Here is a 14,214-nt window from a genome sequence, read left to right as displayed (position 1 = left end):
TTCTGAGAAATGTTGCTGAGAATTTAAGAGCTGTTATTTCAAGTCACCGTAGTTTGGTAGTAGACAGACAAAATAAGCTGATAAGATCAGGGAAAGGTCAGATTATTTCTAAACCATGAAATTTTTGTATTTTATAAAATTTTGTTATCTTACTTTGTGGTATAATTTGAATATAGACGATTATGTAAAGATCTAGGATGAATCAATGCAAGGTACTTAGAAGTCTATTATTGCAAATATTTATTTGTGGTAAAAGTAATGTATATAATTAACAGATTCATATATGTAAATAATCCTTTTTATCCAAGCTTCATAGTTCACTAGGGGTTAAGTTTTCATGGGTTTGCATCATTAACTTGATCTAACAGGTTTCTCCAGGTCAAGTAAAATGGATCTTCACATACAAATTTCCCTAATTGATTAGCCAAGAATGTAGATTAATCAGCAAAAAATAAAAAAGACTTATAACTAAGATATGGGTGAAACCATATGGTGAGGGTGACATGTAGATACACAGTTGTCAGGCAGAACATGAGTTGGGGGATTGGAAAAGACAGCTAAAGATGTAACTGGATTCAACTTTCTTCAATATTAGTAGCTTAGCTTGTATTTTATTGGACAGTCAAGTGATAAGCAATGTAGGTAAATCATTCACTATAGTATAATCATTTCACTAAAGTGAAATCAAAGCAACTATACTCTGCAATTGCAAGGTGACATTTTTTGATGCTAGGAAGATTAGAAGTGAGAATTCCAGATGAATTATGATGGTTGGGAGTCCCTAAGCTTCTCAGGACATAGGAAACTGCCATTGTATAATAGTTTTATAGTCACAGGACCAATGGGACAATGTTTATGGCCTGTGTTAAAGGTTCATATTCTGAGTACCCAAGAATCATCACACAGTTGTTATTATTAGAGTCATTACTATTACTACATTTTCAAGAAATGTTGCTCTCAACCATACCTACCTTGCCACCATCAGCGTTGTATTCCTTTTCATCTCCTTCCAAGAGTCGGGCTAATCCAAAATCTGTGATTTTCACATGATTTGGGGATTTTACTAAGACATTACGAGCTGCCAGATCCCGATGAACAAGCCGTCTTTCTTCCAGGTACATCATTCCCTGAAAAAGAAATCAAGTCCCACAAAGGGAGTTACTTAGTATCTGAAGTTCTCGTGGTATAAAATGAGATACTTCATTTCTCAAAGTGAAGGCAGAATCCTGGAATGCATTTAAAAATTAACGAAAAAAGATAAAAAAAATGTGTTGTGGGATGTGGCAAACCACAGATAAGTTTTGGACTTTTGCTCCTTTGAAGAAGAATGAATTAGTTGAAAATGGGCTAAGTGTATGCCTGGTTTTCTCTGGGACTGGATATCCTTGAGAAACATTTTCATTAGTGAGGTTTGCAGGTGTCTTAGGAGATAAGCTAACATATACATGGACTGACCTACATACCCCTTGTCCTTTTCTTCTCTATAGTTTTTCTTTAGTGTCACCTTCCTCCCACATAGTCACTCCAAACAAACACAGCGATTCATAACTACTAAACCTTTCATTCAATGTTTAATGGCACTAAAATCACCAAAATCATTTGCATGGATTCTCTCAAGGCTGAAGAATTATATTTTTTTCACTCATTATGCACAGAATAAAGGATACCCTAGGGGTTCGTGAGAGTCTAATTTTAAATAAAAGGCTTCTATGACATTAGTTGTCATTATGGTAACTAAAGAGTAAGAGTACATATTTATAATGACCCACCAATTAGTCTTTAATATGTTATCTCTATAAAACGACACAAGGAAATTAAAAATAAAATTTATTGCTGATTGCTAATGAGATGGGTTAGTAGGAGAGAAAGCTTGGTATTTTTCATCATACAAAAATGTTAATCTCTATACAAATTCAAGAGAATGTTGATCCATAGAAATAATAATTTGTTTATTAGTTATATTTTAGCAAGTAGGAAGATAAGTGTTGTTGTACCTTATATACAAAGTTTATATAAAGATAAGGTAAGAAAACTCAGGCCTAGATTAAGTAAGAGTGAACATGTTTTTTTCCACTGAGGAATTCAGGTACATTTTATATTTGCTTTTTTTTCCAGCTGTAAAATGTGGTCATTCGAAAGCATATCAGAATTATAATAAAAGGCTGGAGCACATTCCCATTCCAATTTCAAATCATTGCTGTTGGCAGCTAGCGTTACAACCACACAGCTCTGAAGGATTAATGGTTTCTGATATCAAAACAAAAGCTGGGGAAAATAGACACATAAATCACATAGGTCAGAACATTATGAACTGTATACCCGGTGTAGTGTAAAGAGAAGATTGCCTCACACAGCTGCAGGAGCCAGCCACCACAGAAATGCCCATCAAATACAACTGGTGGAGATACCATCTCATATGGTCCAATCAGTCAACAGCTAGGTGACACCACATTTATTGGTGCTTTCTGAAATCAACTCACAAATAGTATTTATGGGATTTCTGACCTGTTTTCTAAATAGTACTATTTTAGAGCCTAAGGTAGGATATTCCCAAAATAAGGTAAAACCAAGAACATACAGTTCGTTCAGGACGTAGAGAGTCAGAATTAAGTAAGTTTATTGCCTTGGAGATGACATATTTTCACATCCTTCCAAATCCTTCCTTTTCATAAATATTCATAAAAACCCCACCCCCACCATTTCCTTTATTACTACCTACATATCAAGACAGAGCAAACATGTTGTCAATATAATGATATTTAGATCTCCGTATAAACATAGCACACATTAGTTTCTCCACACTGGGCTGCTACTGGGGGAGGTAAAAAAGAATCAGATGAGATCTGCACATTAAAAGATGACAAGGTGAATTACTAAAGTGGGAAGAAATAAATAAAAACTGATGCATAAGGCAAGGAGCCTTTAGGACATTTAAAAAAATCTGTATCCTGAGGAACAGTCTGCCAAGCATAGAGAGAACTGAGATGGGTATCCACAGCAGGCTAAGGCTTGGAAGGAAAGACTGGCAAAGGGAGCAAGGAACATGTACACTTGGCCAAAGGCATGTTAGTCTGTAACCCACGGGAGGACCAGTTGTGAGCAGTGAGACTGAAACAGCAAGAAGAGATCCAAGAAGCCCATGTGTATGTCATGGACTTAATGCGAGTTTTGACCTCTGCATTTTACAGTCTACACTGAGGTGATTAGAAAGTCGACATTTAAAGGGGATGGTTGTCCAAATTTTTCTGCAATCCTGGAAACCTCATTCTGTTGCCAATTCAGAAATGGATTTGGATTGTAAACAAATGGAACCAAAGGCAGGAACCATTGCCAGAATATGCAAGCCTTGACAAGGCTGGAAATGTTAGCTGTGAATTGATCGTCTATAAATTTTAGACATTTACATTTATTTTCTTAGTTCCATACAAGGCAAGGGTTGTTCTTTTTAACTGAACAACAGTTGTGCCACACTGAGAACACCTGGTCTCCAGTTATTCAAGATTCTACCACCCTGTATTGCCTCCCTCTGCTTTTACCATTTCCCTGGATTCTACACATGTAAGTGACTGATTCTTCTACTGAATGAGACCAAAGGACAACAAAGGAAAGGATAATTTCAAGGCACAGTCACAGGATGAAAGGTTCATCCTTGGTAATTGAATAATATAAAAAGAAAGTGATTTTGTTTTGAATGTATGGCAATTCATTCAACTAACATTCGAAAGCACATTTTAATATATTTCTTAAATGATATTTTATGTTTATTTAATTTATATATAGAAGAATTGAAGGGGAGAAGAGGAGGGGGAGGAGTACATGAGGGATCAGGAAGATTGAGTCACGGGTAAAAATAGAGTAGAACAAGAAAAGAGATACCTTAATAGACTGAGCCAGTATAGGTTTAAACAGAAATTTGATACTAGGGAAATGTCCAGAGATCCACAAGGATGACCCCAACAAAGACCAGAAAATGGAAAGATCTCCCATGCTCTTGGATAGGTAGGATCAACATAGTAAAAATAGCAATCTTTCCAAAAGCAATCTGCACATTCAATGCAATCCCCATCAAAATTCCAACACAATTCTTCACAAACCTTGAAAGAAAAATACTCAACTTTATACGGAAAAACAAAAAACCCAGGATAACCAAAACAACCCTGTACAATAAAGCAACTTTTGCAGGCATCACCATCTCTGACTTCAAGCTCTATTATAGAACCATAGTCCTGAAAACAGCTTGGTATTGCCACAAAAGTAGACAGGTAGACCAATAGAATAGAATTGAAAACCCTGATTTTAACCCACAAACCTATGAACACCTGATTTTTGACAAAGAAGCTAAGTTATACAATGAAAAAAAAGCATCTTCAACAAATGGTCCTGGCATAACTGGATGCATGAATGTAGAAGATTGAACATAGGTCCATATCTATCACCATGCACAAAACTTAAGTCCAAATGTATCAAAGGCCTCAACATAAATCCAGCCACACTGAATCTCTAGAAGAGAAAGTGGGAGGTAACTTGAATGCATTGGTACAGGAGACTGCTTCCTGAGCATAACACCAGTAGCACAAACATTGAGATCGACAATTAATAAATGGGACTTCCTGAAACCGAGAAGCATCTGTAAGGCAAAGAACATAGTCAACAAGACAAAATGGCAGCTCACAAAATGGGAAAAGATCTTCACAAAACCCACATCTGACAGAGGGATGATTTCCAAAATATACAATGAACTCAAGAAGCTAGTGACCAAAACACCAAACAATCCGATGAAAATGTAGGGTGCAGTGTCAGGGTCCTCTGGCCATCAACCAGAAATGGCTGCCTCACATACTCATAAGAGAAGATGTGACCCAACCCTCATAGAGAGTATGTGACTCTGGACCACCCTGCTACCTGCCAAATTCCGGAAACAGACCTGCGGCTCATCTAGGACTTAGGCTTAAACAATAGAAAGTGGAATGTGAAAGATAAAGTTAGAATCTGCAATTAGGTTTCCAGAGGACACAGGATGCCCTACCCATCCCACTGACCTTCGCTCCACCAGGCTCAATGCAGCTGCAGCACACCCCCCATTCCTTCCCCTCCTCCCTTTCCCTATATAAATCCCTTTGGGATGAATGAAGTTGTCGCCTTGATCAGACTCTTGTCTTGGCGTCCATCCTTGTGTCCCCTGTCCCCCATCTTTTTCCTAGGTGTCCACCAGACCCACATTGAGTGTCCTGCCTTGAGTACCATGAAATATTTATTATTTATAAACCACTTGATTTGTAGTATTTTGTTACAGCAGTCAGAATGACTAAATTCCTTTGATTTTGAAGATTAATTTCATTTTTAACTATGTGTATATACATGGGTATGTGCATATTAGTGCAGCTGCCCGTGGAGGTCAGAAGAGTGCATCAGATCTCATGAAGCTGGAGTTACAGTCCTATGTAGGTGCTGGGAATCAAACTCTATTCTTCTGTAAGAGCAGCATGTATTCTTAACTGTTGAGCTGTGCTTCTAACCCTTAAAACACTTTTGAAATGACACATTCTACAATAAAAAGAAAAGTTCAAGCTGGGCATTGGTGGCACATGCCTTTAATCCCAGCACTCAGGAAGCAGAGGCAGGTGGATCTCTGTGAGTTCAAGGCCAGCCTGGTCTACAGAGTGAGTACCAGAACAGGCTCCAAAGTTACACAGGAAAATCCTGTCTCAAAAAACCAAAAAAAAAAAAAATAAGTCCAAAGGTCCAAAAGTTCTTCAACATTCTTGATTAAACAGTTCTCTAGATAACGGAGCATCTTGCATCTTACTATTGCTTGACAAGAAAAACAATGCTTTCCTCAAAAATTTGAGAGCTCAATTCAGAAAACCAAATGACAATTTATATAGTTTTCCCAGGCCCCATCTACTTGACCAAATCAGTACTACTAATAAAAGCATATGTTATTACTAAATTATCAAAACACATTTGTATGATTCCTTTGTCACTAAGAGATACCACAGTGCAGATACATATTTCTAAGCCATTAGGTACTGCTGCCACCTTAGTCATGCTTTCACGCCCAGAATTAAAATGTTGAAATGTCTTTGGATTGCTTATAAAAGGTTTTCCACAATAAAGTCATTAAGACAGGATTTTTCTGACTTGAAGAGCTCATTAGAGTCAAAATTTCTGTTAAATTCTTTCAAAATAAAATTATTCTTTGAATTAGCGGGATGCAACTAAGAAGACAGATAATTACTAGAAGTAACACTGACAAAAATAAGCTGCATGAAGTCCCTGGAAGTGGAAGATGAATGAAAAGAGTTTGTTCATCATAAGAAGATACAAAACTGGCTGGAAATGAAACCTAGTCTTCTCCCTTGTGGCTTCTGCCATGACCCAGGCTGGCCAGCTCCGGAGACCATGAGAACAACTACCCACACTTCCTTTGTAGGAGTTAGTATTCAGCACACTTTTAACACAGCAGGTGCTAAATAAAATGTTTCTACATCTGTGGGGCAACTTGACCTTACGAACCATGCTTCATTTTATTTCTACTATAAATATGTGAAAGCCAAGATTATCTGAGGTCATGTTACTAGGTCCAAGCAGTTTAACTAACGAGCATTAGATAGAAGAGGGATTTGCTCCCTTTTACTAGGATTCTAAAGATCATGGATTTAAATTTGGGCACACAGAGATTAACAAATTTACAACTTAGGTAAGGCTTACAGCTTTATGAAACATACTTTTGCAGGAAAAAAATATTAAGGGTTTCTGTGAACTGTGGGGCATACTGGAGTTGATTAACTCTTTAAGAAAAAGCATATTTAATATTTGACGAAATCATAAAGTTGTTTATAATTTAACTACTTTTTTTTTGAGGCAGGGTTTCTCTGTGGCTTTGGAGACTGTCCTGGAACTAGCTTTTGTAGACAAGGCTAGTCTCAAACTCACAGAGATCTGCCTGCCTCTGCCTTCCGAGTGCTGGAATTAAAGGCGTGTGCCACCAACGCTCGGCCAATTTAACTTATTTTAATTATATCAATTTGAGTTTCTAAGTTTGCTTAGGTCACATGGTATAGAAAATGGAGGATTAGGTCCAATTATAAATTCTAAGGAAAGTGTCTGGTTTAAACCCCAGCTCTACAAAGTTCCAGAAATGTGACCAGAGAAAGCTATTTAACCTCTCTATCATCATGCCCCTCTTCTTTAAAAGGCCATAATAGCACCCATTGTTCAACTTATGAAGATTAAGTACAACAGAATATATAAAACCCTTAGTAGGTGGTTTCTGTAACTGTAGCACATGTAAAATTTCATCAATGTTCCACAAATAAATATTCACAATTCTCAATTAGACAAACACTGCTCACACTTGGTTCCCCTGCCCATTTCAGAGAAATCTAGGATCTACAATAGGCATTCAAAAATCGTTTGTAGTGATACAAGCACACTAAAATTTACTGCCCTGAGTAATGTATGGGTACAAATTTCAGAATTATTGCTATTCAAAGCCTCATTTTAATAATGATTCACCCTCGATGTTGTTATATAAGGATAAAAATTATTAGGGAATATACAAAAGGTTTGGTGTTCTTCATGAATATATCACAGTTTTAAGGAACTTACTGAAGATAAAGGTCACAAATAAGACAGCTATAAAAGTTTTTGATGCTGATGAGTTAATAAAATGATCAAGTTGTTCACCTGTAACCACACACCATGTAGGGGAATCTTAGAGAACTGTGATTTAGGAATATTTTGTTGACTTCATGACCCAAGTCTTACAAATGTGCTTTTATCTAAACATTTAGCAGCTGTACCATTTCCTGTATTCAGTTAGAATGTCGACTTATTCCAGTCTTTCTCACACCTCACAGTAAGTATAAGCTAGTTGGGAAAAAGTAAAATTTTACTTTTGGTTTTCAAAATTACACTTTGATAATAAAAATCTAAGGGGAAATTTTCTCACTGTTAATTTCAGTTTCAATGTATGACTTGTAATCAATTTACAGGAACTGTTCTTTGGAAAGAAAACCAATGAAAGACTTAATTTTAGAATTCTTAGCATGGATGAACACCTGGCAGTGACCCTCTTTTCTGTCTCATGACTTCTGAGTTACAGCTGTCTAGCTAAAACCGATGATTAGTATGTTTCTATTAAATGTAAAACTGAATTTTGCCCAGCTGCAGAAAGTGGAAGGAAGTCATCAGGGACAGGACTATTTGTGACAATAAATATTTGCTTCTCTCATATTTTTGATGTAATAATTTCATCAAACATGTGTGGAGCTAAAAATTCTGGACTGTAGTCAGATCCCGGGTGTTAAACTTTGGAGAGAGCAAAAGCACGTTTAAAAACAAACAGAAAAACAAAATTCTTCTCATTCTGATAACCCAAAACTTTTTAAATAACAGGAAACTTAGGAAATCCAACTTCTTTCCTTTCTTCCATCCCTCTTTCTAAAAGCAATTCTTAGCAGGAAAACTCCAGATATAATGCCTACTGCTATTAGGGCTAAAGGTATGAGCATTTTCAAGAGAAGAAAGGGAGCTTAATGCATTAAGCCACTTAATTTATCCAAATTAGGCATGAAGGGAAACTATGGAGGTTCTGGGAATAAGCCAAGTGGGGAGTCTTTTGTCCATTGTAGTTTATGGTGGGAAGAACATAGAATGGAAGGCTGTTAGGGAAAATTACTTGGAATATTGCTAAGCAGTATATGATCACAGAACTCATTTCATATAAGCTAGAAAAGAGACAGAATGTTTTAAATGATCTCTGAGGTTAGTACTAGCTTTTTTTCATTGCACAATAAAAGAAATTATAAAGTATATATATTCTCCAATACTAACTTTAGCCAAATACTAGAAATAGATAGTAGACTCTCCTCACTTGTGACTTGAATATATTTACATAAATAAGTTGTACTCATCCTAAATTTAAGACACCAGAATACAGAAATAAACAGTGGCTGATCACTAGATGAATAAATTCAGTCACTTTCCAAAGCATGTATCTGCTTGCCCATCTTACCTATAAGACAATTTTGAAGATTCAGGGTGTCACATAACAAAAGTACTTAGGAATTCAATATACTAAGATGAATCTGTTTAATGAATACAAAGCCTCAAATTCATTCTTCTTAGTGAAAATATAATTAACTCCTACAAGGAAAAGAGTCAGTTGGAGTCCATCTGTAGTGGTTTGAGTCTCCCATTCTGTTTCTCCATATTATTTCTCTCAGGTGAACCACACAAGTCACATGGTTGTCTTGGCTATGGAAGAATCAGTTCCCATGGTTAATTCTTGTATTTCCTATTGGAGTTGTGCTCCTGTAGAAATTGTGTTAGGCTGAGAACTTTAGGATTTTTTTATATATCAAGAACAACAGATACCAGTCATTTTAATAAAATGTTACAAAATACTTTATGATTCAATTTTTTTCTAAAACTAGTTCAAGTAACGTAGCCTCAGTACTTGTCTGTAGTAGGTTCAACTGTGTACTTCTTTAAACCAGTTCAGAACCACATATATACTGATATGCCTTCATCTCATGGCATTTCCTGTATCAGTCTTGGGGTACTGACACCCCAACCTAGGCACCAATGAAGCTTGCTTGGGTTTTCTCCCTTTCACAGAAGGAAGAAAGCCATACATCTTTGGTCCAGTTTGAAGAGCTATTCCAGTTCCAGGGCCCTCCACAGGATTGCAAATGTATACAATGTTATCCCAACCCCACTGTTTGCTCTGTCCATTACCACTGTTCTCAGTAACACAGATGCTTTTCCTAATATCCCTTACTCAAAATGCCTCCTGAATATGAACCTGTCTTAGAGACTGCTTGCTACAAAAATGTATCTAATATCCCCATGCCTTTTTATCAGACCCTCTACCAGACAAGATTTTTGTTAAAGCTTACTTTGCTCCATGATTCACAGATACTATCATCATTGTTTCCCTATATTCTCCACTCAGGCTCCATTCCTGTATACAATGTAACAGTCCATGATGTTGCTTTTAATGTGTACCCTTGCTATCTCTGCTTTGTGCCCTCATTTGCTCTTAGCTATATTGTTTTAAGTTTCATGCTACCTGCAATACATACTGCATGGATTACACTGCCATGGTTTATTCACGCTGTTTTAAATTCAAATATGTTTTGATAAACCATCCAGCTTATTTCCAGTGCTGTGTTAAATGTTCTCATAAAGTCAGATATATAGACAAATATTTGACAAAAATTTTGACATATGTATACAAATATTCATATCATTATTAATTTGTTGTCCAAGTTTGTATCAATGAGCATTTTATTTCCCATCTCTTTCTCTTTCTCTTTGGCTTATTCCAGACAAGGCTGCTCCATGTAATAGTCCTGATCATCCTGGAATTCCCTCTGTAGTCCAGGCTGGCCTGGAACTCACAGAAATCTGCCTGCCTCTTCCTCCCAAGTGCTGAAGTTAAAGGCATGAGCCACCACTGCCTGGCAAATTTCCTGTATCTCTTTAACATTAAGGCATCAATGAATTACTCAATTTATATAACTGTGTCAAATTTTTAACAATATAACATGTTAGTTATATTATGAGATATTTTAAACAAGTTGAAACAATAGAAGAAATATGCAGAGAGATTTTTTTCATTAACAGTATACCCTGAAGTCATGTGGAGAAGAGAAACTATTCTCATATGTTTTTATTATATCAATTAGAAGTACAAAAGAGTTAAGATATTTCACGTGTATTCTATGAATGGGATTCTAAGTGCTCTATGAATATAAAACCACAAAATCCCAAGGTGATTTGAATATTCATATTTTATTATTTCTTGCTGAAGAAGAGTCAACTGATGCACATAAAGGTAAAAGAACTTGCCCCATGATTGCCATTAGTGCATAATAAAGCTCATAGGCCCAAGGGATGACTGTTGACTATTTGATTTCAAAAGCAATGATCTTAAACCTTTTCCAATGTGATTACACAGAGAAAACTATAGTGAACAGACTACAAAATCATAGGAAACCCAAACAAGACAACATATTTAGATGAGTGATCAACAGAGATAACAAGTACTGCAAGAAATGAAAGGGAAAGCTGTTGTACAGAATAAGCACTTATAGCCTCTATATAAACCTATTCAGTTTTGCTGGATTCCCTAAGGATGGTGCCTCTGGAGTCACTTTGGAATCAGAATATGCTGGCACATTGTTTAATGACATGGACACATACAAGAATGAGCTCACCAGACAATTCTGCCATTGAACAAACATCACAGAGCACACCTTTTCCAAACCTAGATGGTATTATTCAATTGTGATATGGGAAGAGAGTTGGTATATTCAAAATGTACAGGGTGCTATCAAAATAGAATAAAAAGGCATGTTTTCTTCTTTTAAATTTTATTTTGCTAGATGTGGTGCTCCGTGCCTTTAACCCAGCATTTGGAGGCAGAAGCAGGTAGATCTCTGTGAGTTCGAGGTCAGCCTGGTGTACAGAGGGAGATCTAGGCCAATCAGAGTTACATGGTAAGACTTTGTCTTAAAACTATTCATAAATTATTGTACAACTATAAATGTATGTATACACACAGAGAGAGACACACACACAATGTATACATATATCTTAAGTAAGGTCGCCTATCCAAGAATGAGTGGGGGTTATTTGCTTGCATGGAGCAATGTGCCAGTGGCAACAGTTCTGAGGAATATGACTCCTCTGCCTGCAAACTTTAACTGTCTATAGCTCCTCTAGGAGTACTATCTGTATGGAATGTAGATGGGCCAGGTCTAGACAGAGCTTTGTGCAGATAAGCACTGATGCTGTGAATTCAGGGATGCATCAGCCATGTCCTGCCTAGAAGACAGCACTTTGCAGCAGTGCCCCTTCCCATTCTGCAGCTCTTTCCATGCCCTCTTCTGTGATGTTCCATGAGTCTCGGATGGAGGATGTAGATGCCCATTTAGGGCTGAGCACTCAGCAGTCACTTATTCTTCCCATATTGATGAGTTTTGGTCTCTGCAGTGACTAGGGTTTAGGCAGAGGATTTTCTAAATAGAAGAAATAAACTATAATAATGATGAGTAGCAAATATATCAACCAGTGTTTGTCATATGCTATAATTAATAAGTATTATGTACTGTATGTAATTTGCATATGATTTTTTATATAATAAATTTCTTTTTTGTTTGTTTGAGTCAGTCTGGCACAGTAGTTCAGTCTGGCCTTGAACTTGAATTGCTTACTCTTCCTGTAATCTCCCAAGTCCCAAGATTACAGACAGGTGGCAGAATACCTAGCTAGCCACAGTTGTTTTCTTTATGCCACAAACCCAGGAACATTGCAGTTACTTTTTTACTAGGGTCCAGACTCTGTTTGTTGTATTTGTTCATTTGACCATGTGTCTTCTGCAATTCTAATAAACACCAAATATGTGTTTGTGGCTGGATTAAATGACTGAGAAGACCAAAATTTTGTAAGGCTGCCTGGCAGAAAGAATTTTCCTTTACAGTGAAGGCATAGCAGGTTTAAAGTCTATACCACCCCTGACAGGATGGAGAAATACAAATCCTGCAGCAATTAGGATAACCCCAGGTTGGGGCATTCCCGTACCAAGGGAGGGAATGGAAATGGCATTTACAGATTTCTAGGGCTGCTGAATATAATGGAACTTTCCCCTCCGGTTTCTCGTATTTTCTGTAGAGATTTGATTTAACTGCTTTTCCTAAGCTTTTGGGAAGTCACAATTTGAAAACAACTTCCTTGTGATTCTGAAGGAAACAAAAAAGTGAGACCAGTAAGGCAAAAGAAAGGCGAGAAAAGGAAATGAAAGAGTGTACACATGAGAAGCTTTTGTTTTCTTAATGAATAAATGTCAAGTCAAAAGTTCATCTGCCTGTACCAATGGAATACCTGCCTGGCCACTTAAGTCCACTGCCTGTGACCTCTAGCCAACATGATTACAATGGGAGGGGTGAACTGTGGTGCATCCCCACGCAGGCACTCTTGAAGGGAGGTGTGCTTAAAATGGATTGCTTCTGCTTTTTAAGCAGCCGATCAATAAAGATGTGGATTGCAGTGAGAAAGGAGATGTTTGTGGGCTGTAGTAGTTATCTTCTATGTCTCTGCTGAAATTAATTAAAAATCAATGAAGTGTGCAACCTATTAATACAGCAACCTCTTGATTAACCGATAGAAGCTCAACCTCTCTCTGAGCATACATCTTGTGCAAATATGCTCAGACGCAACAGAGAAGGTTGGATGCATGACCCACCTATAAATGAGCAGGTAGAATTCATGGGTAATAGTTTGTGGCTTCATAGAACTGGATCCTACTGGTGAAAAGATGTAAAACTCAGATTGGAGACACTGTGGCCAGAATGTTCCTTATTACGTCAATTATACCAAACTCTACAAGGTATTCTTATTACAAAGCAAAATTCTGCCATTGTGTAGATCTAAAAACATTCAGTAATCACGTTATTAAATGTGAATTATGTACTTGTGAATCGGGGAGTTAAGTTAATAACTGACTTTTAAAATTTTTTATTTTATGTGTATGGATGTTTGGCCTGCATGTATATATGTATACCGTGTGCCTATCTGGTGCCTTCAGAGGCCAGGATGCCCTGGAACTAAGTTACAGATCATTGTGGGAAACCATGTTGAGTCTGGGGCTCAAACCCTGGTCTTCTGGAATAATAGCCTATGCTCTTAACCACTGAGCCGTGTTTCCCTTTCCAATCTGTGTTGATTATTTTTAAATTAGTATATTTCAACTAAATCCCTAGACTAGTAAAGGTTTTTAGGTAATTTGTGTCAGTTCGGTTGAACCCTGTGCCAATCATTTTAGTTCTTCCTCTGCCGTCTTTTGGCACTAATGGTCTTAGTGCTTGTCTGAAAATGCTTACATGACCATTGTTTGAGAATGTCCCTCTGGTGATCCTCACATCTTCCCTTTGAAAATCACTCAGACTTTTTCCAGCTACTTCCTCTGATCCATACTCTCCTTGCTCAGGTTCATTCTTCCATAAAATACCCTCAGAAAAATCCGAAGCACAACTTTCATCTTAATCACTCGTCATCAATGTGGAAGCTCACTTTAATGTACTTTATTGTTTTAACTTTTGTATATCCCTAGCGAAAGAATTCCAGGGCTTTATCACTAACTTTGACCTAAAGACTTGGAGAGACTCCTACTTACCACTTTTACTCAATTCTTTTCAGCCCCAT

The 14,214-nt window shown here is 37.1% G+C and overlaps 1 protein-coding gene across 4 annotated transcripts in view; it reads right to left on the bottom strand.

Annotated features, from left to right (window-relative positions):
• Erbb4 (erb-b2 receptor tyrosine kinase 4) overlaps nucleotides 1–14,214 on the bottom strand; it is a 1,016,453-nt gene that overhangs the window by 57,168 nt on the left and 945,071 nt on the right. For all 4 annotated transcript variants that reach the window (XM_005070538.4, XM_005070537.4, XM_005070539.4 and 1 more), the window contains exon 21: nucleotides 972–1,127. In XM_005070538.4, the coding sequence (XP_005070595.1) occupies nucleotides 972–1,127 (156 nt within the window). The remainder of the gene's footprint in view (nucleotides 1–971; nucleotides 1,128–14,214) is intronic.

The sequence above is a fragment of the Mesocricetus auratus genome, unplaced genomic scaffold, assembly GCF_017639785.1.
Source record: "Mesocricetus auratus isolate SY011 unplaced genomic scaffold, BCM_Maur_2.0 Super-Scaffold_100010, whole genome shotgun sequence".
Classification (NCBI taxonomy): domain Eukaryota; kingdom Metazoa; phylum Chordata; class Mammalia; order Rodentia; family Cricetidae; genus Mesocricetus; species Mesocricetus auratus.
Note: the sequence above shows the minus strand (reverse complement) of the source record. Positions and strands in the feature narration are given on the sequence as shown.